The following is a 14,759-nucleotide window of genomic DNA, read 5'->3' as shown; positions in this document are numbered from 1 at the left end:
GCCACAATGGACCACAAGATAGTGAGAGCTATTCCAGCAACTATGGTATGGAGAATAGTTTTGGATCATATTCGTACCACTATTCTGTCCCCGATGCTTAGTTAGAGCCTTATATTCAGTGGGTCTATGAGTGGTAAGACCCTAATTTTTATGCCATATTACAAGGACAATGTTCAACCACTTCTCTATGGACAGGGCAAACTTGGACAGAGCTTAAGGCAGAGTTGCTATCTACACGACGTATAATACTCATGTCCACCGAGGAGTACAATACAACCGAATTTAATTGCCCCAGGCTGGTGGTTCTAAAAGTGATAAAAATTTACCTTTTGTAACTACTTTATTTCCATACCATAGTATTATACTATTTTTTTCTATCTCGTAAGTTGTACGTGACGTGGATACTATGCAAACTATATTTTAAGCATCGATTATCACTTTGGTAAGTACTGATGAATGACATGCGACTGTGTTTTTAGCTTTAATACGGATAATTCAACATATATTTATTAATTTGAGGTGCTACATATGTAATGTATGTATATATTCGATGAAATAATTATATGTTCATGTTCGTATTGCTATTAGTATCTATTTGTTATCTTGGAAACTTCTAAAATATAGTAAAAGTTATGCCAAAAATTTTTCTAATTAAATAAAACATAGCAAATCTCATGCCATATTTGTTACTATTTTTCCTGATTTTTTGATATTTTTTATTTTCCAACAAAATCATTGATTGCGAGTTCATCCGGTCGGTTACCATTTCAAATCACTTGGTTTTCGATCAAATTCACTCGAAAAATTAGTACTCGGCTATCGCATAAACCGCTCAGTTATCGCGTAAGGCGGTTCTGACAACTTTTTGACTAAATTTTAAATTTTAATCAATAAATTTTATTCAAATAGTCGAATTTCAAACCATTATACGGCAACTTACCAAACAGGCCACCCCGAACGACATCTCCTCCTACCTCTGGCTCCTGTCCTCCCTCTGAGCTCTCTCTCCATTCCCAAATCCCCTTCTCTCTGCTGCCCTCTTCTTCCCAGTCCCGTAGAGCTTCTCCTTCCTCTGATTGTATCTCTGTTATTGTATTTGGACCTCAAACTCTCTGTATAACTTCGGTTGGAGTGATTTGGTGTTGAGCAGTCGAGTGATTCCTTTGCCAATTGAGTGGGGTTCGTGACACATCGCAACGGTATGTATGTCAGCGCTCCCCTTCTCCTTCCTCTGATTGTATGGTTTTCTCACTCGCCGTTGCTTCGCTCGGGGTCGTAGATCTGCCACCGGAGGGGGAGGGGTGGTTGTTGCTCCGCCGCCGGCTACCTCTGGCTGTCGCCAGAGCTCGCCGGGGTGTTAGATCCGCCCCTTCTCATCGGCCGGTCGACCACCCACTAACGAGATGCCCGAAGAGGCAAAGGCAAGTGGCCTGGCTTATCTCTCCCTCCCTTCCTTCTCTTCTTCTTAGGGCCTGGCCTGGCTAGGTTCCTTCGTGCAACTGAATCAATCACCTCTCCCTGCTCGTGCTGCTTACAGAAATCCGGAGGCGGAGGCGATGGCGGCGACATCTACAACGTCCAGGCCGCCGAGATCCTCGCCAACGAGGCCCTCGTTAGTCATCCTCTACTCTACTCTCAACTCACTCACCTGAATGCTATGCTTCCCTTCTCTAACCCTATCCAATCCAATCCAATCCTTCAGCTGCTCCCCATCAACGAGGCCGCCCCTATCTACGAGAAGCTGCTCGCCACCTTCCCCACGGCTGTCAGTATCCTTTCCCTTACCTTTCCGTTCCTCATTCTTGCGCTGACACTACTGACACCATGTAATGTAACATGACAATGTGATGCGCAGGCCAAATACTGGAAGCAGTATGTCGAAGCCTACATGGCCACCAACAACGACGAAGCCACCAAGCAGATTTTCAGCAGATGCTTGCTCAACTGCCTTCACATTAACCTCTGGTTAGCTCACCCACAACATATTCCCCACTTGAGTTGAAGTGCCTTTTGAACACGAATTTCTCTTCTCATGCATGCACGTTGATTCGCAAGTTGAGCAACATTTCCTGTTCATTTTGCCTCATGTTCTCACCACTCACCAATGCGTCAGTTCTCTGATCAAACCCTAGTCACTAGGTCAAGTCATTTATATACAGAAGATATTTTTCCCTTCCGCTCCTTGTCTTGCTCTTAGTTACGGCCATTGACTTTCAAGTTTGTTTTCAAGGACAATATTATTAACATTGGTCTATCGGGTCGGATTTAACTTGCAGGCGGTGTTACATCAACTTTATCAGGAGAGTAAACGATAAGAGGGGCTCTGTGGGTCTGGATGAGACAAAAAAGGCTTTCGATTTCATGCTCAATTATGTTGGTAATTTGAGGGTTCTCATTCCAACCAGTGTCTGGTGATGATGTGGTTTTTGGAGTAGAATAGAATATTCTTAACTAAGAATACTTAAATTTGCCAGGGAATGATGCTGCTTCTGGTCCTGTTTGGATGGAGTATATTGCTTTCTTAAAGCTGATGCCGGTGTGTTGTGTTCCTTCTTATTTCCTGTTCTATTCCCCATGCTAACGTTATAGCCCTTTATTTGTGTTTGCGTTCTAAGTCATCGTTTGCTTGCAAACTCTTTAGGCCGTGACGCCCCAGGAAGAGTCACATCGCATGACCACCGTACGAAAAGTGTACCAGAAGGCAATTTTAGTTCCGACAAATCATGTAGAGCAGCTATGGAAGGATTACGAGAACTTCGAGAATTCCGTTAGCCGCACTTTGGTAATTAGAATATCTATTTGGATTTTTTTGATCTTTCTGCAAAGCAACATGCAAATAAGTCTAAAAGTTGTGGTGGAAAAAACTTGTTTTATGCTTTCTTGCTATTTTAGTGTTACTAGATCTTTGGCTTTGGCGATGTAAACTTCCTAGTTTTATGCTTTCTTGCTATTTTAGTGTTACTAGATCTTTGGCTTTGGCGATGTAAACTTCATAGTTCATACTTGAGTTAATGATTATCTATCCATGTTCCAGGCAAAAGGTTTGTTATCCGAATATCAACCAAAGTTTAACAGTGCTAAAGCTGTATATAGAGAGCGCAAGAAGTACATTGATGATATTGATTGGAATGTGCTGGCCATCCCCCCTACAGGCTCCTGCAAGGTAAACCATTTGTCAGGTCATTATATATTTTTTTGAGAGAGAAAACGTCGAGTCCTATATTTACACTAGGTATGGTGTGAACCCATAAATATTGACTTTACAAATTGATTTTTTTTAATCAATAATTAGTTGTAGTCTACTGCCCCAACTTGCTTGGGACTGAAGGCTTAAGAAAGCCGGCTAACAGGGCTTTTTCCTCGTACCCATATTTTTGTTCTCGACATGTGATGGTATTCCTCACACTGTTGGTAAATCTACCATTTCTCTAGAGTCCAAACTGTATAGCTAGCTAGTTGAAGCCCATTCAGTTGCACTCCAGAAACAGAAGTTTATTGTATATTTCAGAATACATCTGCTTAACATGAAAATAATTTTTCATTAGGTCAGTTTCAGGTGCATCCAATAGAAGTTCTCCCATATTGTGTTTTGCTTGCTTTGAGTTTAGGCTAATCACTGTCAGATTGTCTTTAGGTTACCGTGTTTTGCTTCTTTTTTGTTTAGGCTATTATGTCAGATTGAACTTAATACGAGTATCCTTCCCAATAAACTGCTTGTTTGGTTTACTGATCTTGCTTTGGATTATTGAAGTTTTTCTGACAATCTTTTCAACAATGGAAAAGTATGTTTACTTTTTTATGTAGTCTGGTAGGTTTAAATGACTAGTAATTGACTGGCTGGTAACTTGTTAACTCTTTTCACAGGAAGAGCAACAGTGTATGGCATGGAAAAGACTTTTGGCATTTGAAAAGTGAGTACACAGCTAATTTTGCAATTAATTTGTGTTCTGCGATCTGTACCTTTTCTTTTTTTTATGGTCCATCTGTGGGGGCAAATCATTTATTAAACCATTATTCTAACTTGTTATCCAGTTTGTCACCTTCTGTCTCTTGTGTTTAAGATTAGTCCCCACATCTATGCTAATTGCAAGAATTCTGTTTCACTGTAGGGGGAACCCTCAAAGGATTGATGCTACAACTGCTAATAGGCGTGTTACCTTTACTTATGAGCAAGTAAGCCCATTTCTGTCTGTTTACTTAATTGCATAGAGGTGTCTGAGTGAGATGATGCTGTGTATATTATTCTTTTGAGTGACTCTAGTTGGACAGTCTTATACAATATGATTATATCTTTACATGTATAAACATCTTATATGTGCTATTACTTTGTGGAAGCAAATCACAGTTTTCAATTTCGCTATGCAGTTCTTGCTTTTATGGTTGTAGTTTATCCAAGTTCCAAGACAATGAAAAAGCATTGATGTAGCTAATGAGGTCATTTCATGTAAACTTCTCTTACCTTAAGTGTTTGAGCCCTCGGCCTGAGTTTACCAGTTTCTGCAATTGCACAGTGGAACATATTAGATTTTGTAAATGATCAATGGACTGAATGCAATTGATTTAATTATTACGTTTTTTTATTGCCAGTGCCTGATGTATCTATACCATCATCCTGATATATGGTATGATTATGCTATGTGGCATGCAAAGAACGGTTCTTTGGATTCTGCAGCCAAAATATTTCAGCGTGCTCTAAAAGCTATCCCTGGTAATAAATGTTCTCTGAAGTCCAGTTGATTGTTTCAATTCATGGATACTTGCTCCACTAGTCAATGTATTCTTCTGGAAGTATGTATCTGGTACTCTGGTTCACCGGAAGAACTCAGAACATGCTCTGAGGATGTGGGTGGGTCCTTGGAAAAAAAACAATAACCAGAGTTTCAAAGGGTATCCCTGCTGTCAAGAGAAATGTGTTACAGCCTTACCTAGTGGAACTAAATGACTGGTCTACAACAACAACAGCAGCAGCCTTTGTCCCAAGCAAGTTAGGGTAGGCTAGAGATGAAACCCATAAGATCCAACTAAAAAGATGATGTGAAAACAATAATGATTATAAAGGTACTAGTAATAGTAACAAAATAAAAGTAATAACGGTATAAAGAGACTGATGCATAAATTATGGTTCTAGCACGTGGATTGCTAACTTCCACGTGCTTCTATCTGTGAATAGTTCTTTGGGGATATTCCATTACTTCAACTAAATGACTGGTCTACCTAAATAAAATTCACCAGATGAATTGGTATATTCCTTGAGGTACATCTCCCAGAGGATGAACGTTACCACTGGGACAAGACATTTTTGTGAAGGTTATTTAAGGCGCAGCATATTTCTAAGGAGGATATTGAATGCCTCCACGAGTCTGTGTTCCGAAGATGTGTGACTAATGGCCTGGGCAGTCCACTGTGTGTTCCAAGAGCAAGATAACAGTTCAGTCTGTCTACCCTAAAGAGCACTGACTGTGGGCCCTGCATTGCAAAACAGTTTGTGAGGTCCGCATGTTAGAACTTTGTCACAAGTCAACTTACATCCTGGATCAAGATGAGGAATCCACATCAATTGTACACAGGACGTGTTTTTTTTTACGTTGGATCATATGGATTAACTAAAGGCTATCAAAGTGTTGAAGCACTAGCTATGTGACCTATGTCTATTTGACCTGTTGACTTTTTTAGTAGTCTTCGTTTTGAGTAACATCTAGAGTAGCATTTCCTGGCCTATTTTAATCCCTGAAATTCTCTTTCTTAGATTCTGAAGTACTGAAGTATGCATTTGCTGAAATGGAAGAGTCCAGAGGGGCAATTCAGGTCAATTAGCTGCCTTTGCACACTAACAAACTGCAATCACGCTTAAGATGATCATTATTTTCTCATATACGCCTTCTGGTGCAGACTGCTAAGACAATATATGAGTCTCTTATTGCTGAAAATGCAAGTGTGACTTCACTTGCACACATTCAGGTGAGCCGCAATTACTTTTAATGTACGTACGACCTATTGTTGTGCCCTTTGTGATAGCTTTAGTACTTTGGTTTCCTACTGTAGTTTATTCGGTTTCTAAGGAGAAGTGAAGGCATTGAAGCAGCTCGTAAGTACTTTTTGGATGCTCGGAAGTCACCAAGCTGCACTTATCATGTGTATGTTGCTTATGCTACTATGGCATTTTGCCTCGACAAGGATGCAAAGGTTGCGAAAGTGATGGCATCTACGCCCCTCCTCTTTTCTGTTACATATTGTCATGCATTTTTTGTAGTTCCAATATCAATTTTGTGTAGTGTGCCCATGGCTTGAGAGCTAGAGAGACCTGGAGGGTTTCCCCTTAATTTCTTTACAAATTGATCTTGTTGGGTTTCATCTCTAGCTTACCCTAACTTGCTTGGGACTAAAAGGCTTTCTTGTTGCTGTAGAGGTTTACATATTGGATCTCCTAAACCTTTTCTAACTTACAATAGATAGATTCCTAATTAAAGAGACCTTGGCATCCAAGTTGAGGAGGCCGGCTTGGAGGGGGTGGTGGCAGCTATTCTAGGGCTGCTGGCCACCACCCCTTGGTTGAGCAGCATCACCTGGGTCGGCTGCTGCCCCCTACCCATCCCTAGGGCTTTATGCCCATGACATTTTGACAGTAGTGGTGAAGAGAATTAGAAAAAAAATATATTTAATTTTCATAGGGTCTAGAATGTAGTATTAAGCTCTGTTAAGGGTATAATACTCAAGAGAATAATAGTCAAGGGTATTACAGTCATCTCCTAGTCCTTGGGTTTCCCTCTTGGACCTCTATATATAGTGCCCATTGGGCCTCAATGTATCATCCATCATTTGTAAATCTATACAAAGTTAACATGGCATCAGAGCCTAGTTAGGGTTAGGGTTAGGGTTAGGTCTCCATCTAATCCACCCATGATCCAAATCCATCTTCATCTTCATCTTCACATCGCTGCCACACGTCGCAGCACATCGCATGCGGCAGATCTTCAAGCCATTGTCGTCCATGCACCGCTTGTTTGCGCACTCGTTCGAGTCATTCGCATGCCCGTTTCGTCCTTCGTCGTGTCGTGGTCCACGTCCAACATTTGCACCAGCCATCGTTGAGTCGTCGACTGTTTTCTTCATGTTGCTTCCGCTGTCCATCGTCCGAATCTTGGATTCATTGTTGCGACCAGCGCCTGTTGTCTTCATGCTTGGATCCGCCCGCCACTGGGACGAAGCAGTGCCGTTGCGCCCCACTTCTGTTGTCATCACGAGGCACATCTGGCGTCATCGCGCCGGATTTGTCCTACCTCGATCTCTGTCGCACCGGATCCGGGATCCACAGTCTGCTGCCCGCCGCCGTATGCTGTCCACCGGTGCCACCATGCACTTCGTCCCCTGTCCCGTCGGTTGCTCCCGAAACGGAGTAGTCAACGCTGCAGCTCCACCTCCCTCTCTGTCCATGCTTCACGGACTACAGCGCGGGCAACGTGCGTAGTGTGTGCAACGCCATCTGCCACCTCAGCTTCGACATCCGCGACATGCGTAGCTCGGAGGACATCCTTGCCGCCGACCAACTCATCTTCCCCGAAGTCGGCGCCTTCGGCTTCGCCATGGATGTCCTCAACAACACCAGCATGGCAGCCGCGCTTCCGGAGTACATCTGCAAGGATTGCCCCTTCCTCGGCACCTGCCTCGGTCCGCATCTGCTCTTCCTACCTCCCTCTACTCCACGCGCCTCTGCTACTGTTTGGGGCCGTCTCTCTATGACATTGCTTTTGGGCAGAAGCCTGCTCGTGTTGGTTTGGTCGAGGAACAGGGGCTGCTAGCTATCTTTGTATCGACTTGCTGCTACTATCTTGCTTTAGAGTTGTGCCTTCTGCTGTGTCCAGATTTCATGTTTTCTGTTGCGTCCGTCCATTCAACTCCACACATATACTCTTCCAGTTCGTCTTAGCCTTACGTGTCCATAAATTCTGTAAATCAGCCATTTTTCCTCTTTTCATTTGCAGTTTGCTGAGTCCCGCCGATTTGGCTAACCTCATTGTCGTCGTCATTGATGCGATTTTGCCCTCTTAGTCCCTTCCGTAGTTGTCTTGTTACACTCCATGACCAATGTCTGTCTTTGTCGTCATCATGATATTCTCACTGCTTGTCATCTTGCAGTAGTGCTTTCTCTATTCTCCCTTTGGCATGATTTGACACATTTCACTATTCTCGTTGTGTTCAAAGCCTTCAAAGCAAGATTCATATTTTAAGAGTCAAAGGATGGTTTGTGAAGACTTGAGGTATTTGTTGAAGTATGGGTCGTGAATGCAGTACCCTCTTGTGGAGATCGTTTTGTACATTGACATTGTTCAAGAATTGCACGCTTTGACGACATCTTCAATATCGGACTTCGGATGTATCTTTTATTTTAGGCCTAATGCTTAGTGACAACTCTTAAAATGCAACGTTATTGCATTCACGTTGCATTTGAGGGGGGTGTTCAGGTATAATAGTCAAAGGTATTAGAGTCATCTCCTAGTCCTAGGGTTTCCCTGCTATACCTCTATATATGGTGCCCATTGGGCCTCAATGTATCATCCATCATTTGTCAATCTATACAAAGTTAACAAGCTCAAACCTAAAAATTCATCACAGAAATGGATCTTTGATACAGTTTGTATCACCTTGCAGCATCTTGCATATTTAGTATTCGTGTTCGGACCTTGTATCAGTTAACCTGTCATCCCAACAAGTACAAAACTTTCATGTCCTTTCTGGGCGATTACCCAAAATGGGACTTTTTAGAATTTGGGCATCTAGTGTGTAGTTATTTGGGTCATGCAGAGAGGGTTTGTATGCATGCCATCTAGAAGTTGACATTTTGTTTGTAATAATTTTTGTTAGGATTTAGACTGAACTCAATTTGAGAGAGTTTTTTAGACCGAACATTTCATGCTACATATACATTGTTTCTAGAATTCAATTCTTCTTTCAGTTTGCAATCATCTCATTGTGCAATATGCTAAGTATTCTCTTATAGGTGGCACAAAGTGTTTTTGAAGCTGGTTTAAAGAGATTTATGCATGAGCCAGGATATATCCTCGAGTAAGTTTTTTTTTTCTTTGGGTCAGTGGTACCTAAAATTATCCTGTGTTTTATGGTCTGTTATGCTCTAATGCATATACCAAAAATGGCTTGCTCCACTACACTGGTTACTATGTGCTACAAATTTTATATTCATTTTGGCTGTTGAGAAGGGACGTTTGCTGTCATATTGTAGTTAAGACATAAGTATATTTGGTGGATTATTGAAACTGATGCTATTATCCAGATATGCGGACTTCCTGTGTCGCTTAAATGACGATAGAAACGTACGTGCTTTGTTTGAGAGAGCACTGAGCTTACTTCCTTCTGAGGAATCCATGGAGGTAAGCTTTTTGTTTTATTATCATTAAGAGAAGCAATTTCAGCATTACTTTGCATTTCCTAAAGCAAGATGTTAATTAGCAATAATGGTAGTTCAACAGTAGCAATAGCAAATAACTCATAATGTGGCCATTTCCAATTTTTTTGTGAAATTCTTAGTTGCCTAGGAACTCATATTGTCTTGTTGTTGGATTTTAGTTATAGTGGTGTAAAATGCAAATAGATATCCACCATACATGGTTGGTTACGTCTGTCTATAAGTACGTCTGTCTATAAGTAGCATCATGGCTAAGGAAAATAATTCAGCTGAGGAGAAGTTAGCATAAGAATATTCGGTATGTACATTCATCACTCCTTTTGTTGTCCGAGCTAATTTATGTTGCTATTCTCTTGTAGGTATGGAAACGATTTGCTCAATTTGAGCAGATTTATGGGGATTTGTCAAGCATGCTAAAGGTATGAGGCTCTACTTATTAGTTTTATAAATCTGTGCAAAGTAGTGCATGTTGAGGTTGTCACTGCACATTGAAAGATGTTTCTTTTTCTTCTTGCAAGTGCATGATTGTGGTTTTAAAATTGATTGGCTCTCCATACTTGTGGTTTCGACTTGTCATCTCTGGTGTATGTTAAAGCACTTTTTAGTAAGCTTCCCCAGAAAGGAATGCGTTAGAACCATAGTACCATGTATAATATATGGAGAAGTGTCGGCAGGTATGGTAGAGACAGCAGTAAACCACAGTGTATGGTTCAGTTAGTTTCAGCCGCTAGTTGAGATTTGCGAAAGCTTGAAACTGCAGGTTGGTCCTGTGCATTTTTTCCTTTTCATTTATGTACTATTGTTCTGTGCTCTCATTTATCCAATCCACTATACAGCCAATTGCATCGTTTTTTTTTAATTTTATCTTTTGTTTGTTGCTAAGTAATATGCATGTGTGGTCCTGCTCTCTCAATATCATTTCAACTTCTTTTCCCCGATCTTGAGTCCTGATCATTCCCATCCAATTGAGGGCTTGCTAATTCTCTGTTTCTTTTGTCCTTTTCATGTTTACAAATCTTATTTATATCTTTCCTGAAAAAAACTACAATTTTTGCATGGGATTCTTCTTTAAAATTGTGTTTCCTCAGGTGGAACAAAGAAGGAAGGAGGCTTTATCTAGGACATCAGAAGACGTCTTATCTGCACTGGAAAACACACTTTATGACGTAGTTTCTCGATACAGTTATATGAATCTTTGGCCATGTTCATCAAAAGAATTGGATTACCTAGCAAGACAAGAGGTCTGCACTACCCAACTTATACATTAACCTTGCACGATCTATACATAAGCAATTGTGTTTAGAACTCTGGGTCAAATTTGGAATCCACCCACAAGCTAAACAATTCTTTAAGTCTTTCCTAAAAAACGTATTCATTAAATTAAAGTTCAGTTGATCTTAGTGTATCTCCAAGCCAAATGTGTGGTCTTTAAATTTATCTGAGCACTGAATGAATCAGGCTGTTTCGACTAAGCTCTTAATATTAGTTGAATCACAAGTTTGCGTGAATTATACATTTGAACATATATGGCCTGCCTCAGCAGTGATTCTGCAAACTTCCAGCAACAATTGGAAGGTATAGACTTCAAATTAGGGTATGTGCTAAAGGTGCTAGAGTATGTGCTTTGCAAGCACACCCATAAATCGAAAAAAAGGGGAATCTATTTCTTGTCTCAGTAATATGATTTCCAACTTGGATGTAGTCCTTCAATTATTATTGGTTCAAGAATGTATTAATGTTTTGCTGCTTAATATTTCCTATGCAGATATTTACAGACTTAATGTTTGATTTCCATTGAGAAGCCTCACTTGTTCTGCTTTCTTAATTTAATATCTCAGTGGCTTGCAAAAAACATCGTTAAGAAGGTTTACAAATCAACTATGCTAAATAGGGTTGGCATGTCAGGTAAGCTGTTTTCTATTAGTGGTTGTGTTAACGTGTATGACAATATTGCTGATAGCGTTTACTTTTTCTGGCTCAGATAAAGTTTCTGCCGGAATTAGTGCAAATGCGAAGTTGTTGCCACAATCTGAAAAAATTGTCCGTCCTGAGACTTCTCAAATGGTTATTTATGACCCTAAACAGATGAAAGGTATTTGTATTAATAATTTTACTGTACCCTAGAACTTCTGAAGATCTTAGGCTAGATAAAGATAAGCAGGATTCCATTCCTTTCCGTGTTTTTGAGGTATTATCATTATGCTGTGTTTGGCAGCTTGGGAATGTGAATGCGATTTTAGAGGAGGGGGTTTGTGGTGGGATTGGCCATGTAACATTGCTTTTGGGTCCCAACCCCTTGGTTGCCAAGAGGATTGGCTAAATCATCCTCGCATAAGTTATGATGAACTGTTGAGATGTATCAATCTTTCTTTAAACAACGATCCCCTCAATTACCATATCCCTCTTTGGGAGTTGGATCATCAAATTTCCAAATCCCAATTCCCATGTGCACCAACCAACTGAAGGCTACAAAATTGCCACCTCTAACGTCCCATCCCCTCCCACTAATTCCCCTCAATCAAACATGCCATAAAGGAATTGGCATTGCATATAACTGCTACTGCAAACGTCTAAATATGCCAATCATGTAATGTTATTTTATGAGGGGAAAAACAGCCCTTCATTGTTCCAGTTTTTAGTTCACAAACTATTCAGTCAGCAATTGTCTATCTCACTCACAAGACAGCATTGTTGATTTGTCAGGCCCAGAGTTTTCAGCCAGTACCAGTGGGTACACCAAGGATGTTGAAGAAACACTCAAAATGCTTTCTTCATCGACAATGTCTTTCATCAAGAATTTGCCTGCTATTGAAGGTACTCACTCCTGTCAACATTATTGCCTAAGCATATGATTGAGGGCCTCCCATTTGCATGACATGAACAGCCAAAGGTTTACCTATGGTCTGTTTTGAGTTGATGATGAAAATGAAAAATACGAGGCGCTGTAATATGGCTGTGAATGTGTCCATTTCGTCTTGTCAGGACCATCGCCAGATATTGATGTGGTGCTTAGCGTGCTGCTGCAGAGCACATTGCCGGTTGCGCAGAATGTTGGGAAAGCAGCTGGCACGAGTGACCTCGGCAAATCAGGACTGAACCAGAATGGATCTGTTCATAGACCTCCAAGAGATGGCCAATCCACGAGAAGGAAGGATATCGAGAGTAATCTCTCTGTCTACCTGCCTCGTTTTCTTGTCTGTGATGAAGTCTGAGGTGCTCAATTAAGTACTATTGAATGCAGGGAAAGGGGGGCAGGAGGAAGAGGATGCGGCAACGGCGCAGAGCCGAGCAGCAGTGCCACGAGACATATTCAGGCTTCGGCAGATTCAGAGGAGCCGTGGCCTGGGTGCTGCTGCTGCTTCGCAGTCTGGGTCATCGGCGTTCTCGTTCTCTGGCGGTGGAAGCGCCTTTTCCGGGGACCAGTCTGCCAGCACAGACTAGGACCACCATTGTTCTTTTTTTTGTTTTGTTGGCTACTAGACTAGGCTAGTATCACTCACTAGTTCATCAGTATTACTGCTGATATGTAAGTACTACCATGTTAATAACATGAATGGGGTTGAAATTATTTAACTGTTCGAGTGAGGCTCCTCCGAAATGGAGCTCTATAATTGTAAGACTAGTACCACAAAGAAAACAAAATAAAAGAATTTTTTGTATGCTGCCAAGCTTGATAATATGTGAAGGCATTGAAGCCTCAAGTTTGTTGTGGTGTTTCTCACAGATTTTCTTTTAACGTTCTTATTTCTGCTCACTGCTGTCCTGTCCTACCGGCGATGATGGATATGTTTGGTTTTCCTACTTACTCTTGCCTAGCACGGTTAGAGTACGAATGCAAAAATGTCACGGAGAAAAATGGCAGCAACACAGGCATATTATCTTAACATGCTTGTGTTATTGCCATTTTTTGCTTGGCTTCATTTTTGCCCACCGGATGGTCTACATCCCCTGCCATGTGAACTGCACTTGTGGCGGCCCATATGGCACACTCAAACCGTATGTGTAATCAAGGCCACATTATCTTAAAAGATGGTGCAAAGTGATAATTCTTAGGCTAAAACTTGGTTCATCGTGCAACCAATACTTAAATCTGATGCAATTACTTCAAAACATGGTTTTCTGTGCGATTCACTCTTTTTTTTTTATATAGGCAATGCACTTTCATGTCAAGAAAATATTGCACTTGTTGGGCATCGAGGTAAGGTAAATATGCCTTGATTAGTGACTGAAGTGATATTGGCCTAGCTCCTTTATTTCTCTTCTTTCAAGAGTAGGTTGGTCGGTCCACTTTCCAATCCCTTTCGAGGTAGAAAACTTATCGGCAATCCATTTCGCTCGGATCACAATCTATCTTGATCCTGATCGTCCACCTGGTGCCCGCTAGGGATCTATTTGGCAGAGCTTCTAAACCAACTCTCGGAGTATAATCAGCGGGAACTCTGTCAAATGACAGCTTGCAGTTTTCAGTTTTCAGAGTGATTATGTGGGAGTGATTGTAGTATGTAGGATACCGATTAGAGAGGGGTGAATAGGTGGTTTTAAAACTAATTTCTAAGCGATAAAAAAATTTACAGAAACAAACTAAAGATCACTAGAGCAATATAAAAATAATTAAGAGCTATGTCAAGATTTGCAATACTAGGGTGATATGCAACAATTTATATTCTAAGAAGATAAATTGTATAAAATAAATTGTTTAAAAGATGACACACAAAATTTATCCTGTGGTATCGGTGATTTGCCGATCACACTAATCCACGTTGAGGTGAGTTCAAACTTCTAACCATTTCTCTATCAAGTATCTAATTCTCACACGAGAAATGCCTCGCACCGAGCAACTTAATCTTAAGCCAGAATAGAATAAGAACTACTCAATATCGATTCCACTAGAGTAACACTTTGCCTCTCCAGCAATGCGTGCTCAAAGCCTCTCACAATCACCGTCGTGGTTCCTTCACAATCTTCTTTGAAGGGCTTAACAACACAACAACCTCTAAGCCATCTAGGATGCGGCAACCTCCAAGAGCATCACTAGTGTCTCAATGCTCACACTCTTCAAAGTTATGCGCTAGATGCTCTCACACTCTTAAAAATACAACCACTAAGCCAAGAGAGAGAGAGAGAGAAAGGAGGAAAGTAACAGCTCAAATGTATTGTAGTGAAGTGCTACAGAGCTCACTTGAACCAGCCAAGCGACTATATACAGGCCACACTAAAAAATGTGACTGTTTCTGTTGATTTGACACCTCTACGGCACTGGCGGTCAGACCGCAGGTCAACTGGCAGTCAGACCACCAGCCATTCAATGGCTATAAAGTCGTGATGATGACTTCTGACATAA

The 14,759-nt window shown here is 41.1% G+C and overlaps 1 protein-coding gene across 1 annotated transcript; it reads left to right on the top strand.

Moving 5' to 3' along the window:
* Positions 1–1,468: 1,468 nt before the first annotated feature.
* Positions 1,469–13,095, top strand: LOC133929575 (cleavage stimulation factor subunit 77). Its single transcript, XM_062376384.1, has 22 exons — positions 1,469–1,612; positions 1,703–1,765; positions 1,856–1,965; positions 2,277–2,377; positions 2,475–2,536; positions 2,642–2,782; positions 3,035–3,163; positions 3,865–3,911; positions 4,110–4,173; positions 4,588–4,708; positions 5,747–5,805; positions 5,890–5,958; positions 6,043–6,183; positions 8,996–9,060; positions 9,287–9,383; positions 9,778–9,837; positions 10,507–10,659; positions 11,257–11,323; positions 11,400–11,510; positions 12,122–12,232; positions 12,401–12,580; positions 12,660–13,095. Exons 3-22 carry the CDS (start codon positions 1,889–1,891, stop codon positions 12,857–12,859), a joined length of 2,055 nt encoding a protein of 684 aa, XP_062232368.1. The 5' UTR covers positions 1,469–1,612; positions 1,703–1,765; positions 1,856–1,888; the 3' UTR covers positions 12,860–13,095.
* Positions 13,096–14,759: the final 1,664 nt, after the last annotated feature.

Source organism: Phragmites australis, chromosome 9, assembly GCF_958298935.1.
Source record: "Phragmites australis chromosome 9, lpPhrAust1.1, whole genome shotgun sequence".
Lineage (NCBI taxonomy): Eukaryota > Viridiplantae > Streptophyta > Magnoliopsida > Poales > Poaceae > Phragmites > Phragmites australis.
The sequence above is the reverse complement of the archived record's forward strand: the minus strand, read 5'-3'. Positions and strand labels throughout refer to the sequence as shown.

Bases quoted from the DNA above. Each gene is read 5' to 3' on its own strand.
- LOC133929575 (XM_062376384.1), top strand. From the start codon at position 1,889: ATGGCCACCAACAACGACGAAGCCACCAAGCAGATTTTCAGCAGATGC. The intron at 3,912-4,109 runs GTGAGTACACAG...GTTTCACTGTAG, and splicing joins AGACTTTTGGCATTTGAAAA to GGGGAACCCTCAAAGGATTG. The intron at 9,384-9,777 runs GTAAGCTTTTTG...ATTCTCTTGTAG, and splicing joins CTTCTGAGGAATCCATGGAG to GTATGGAAACGATTTGCTCA.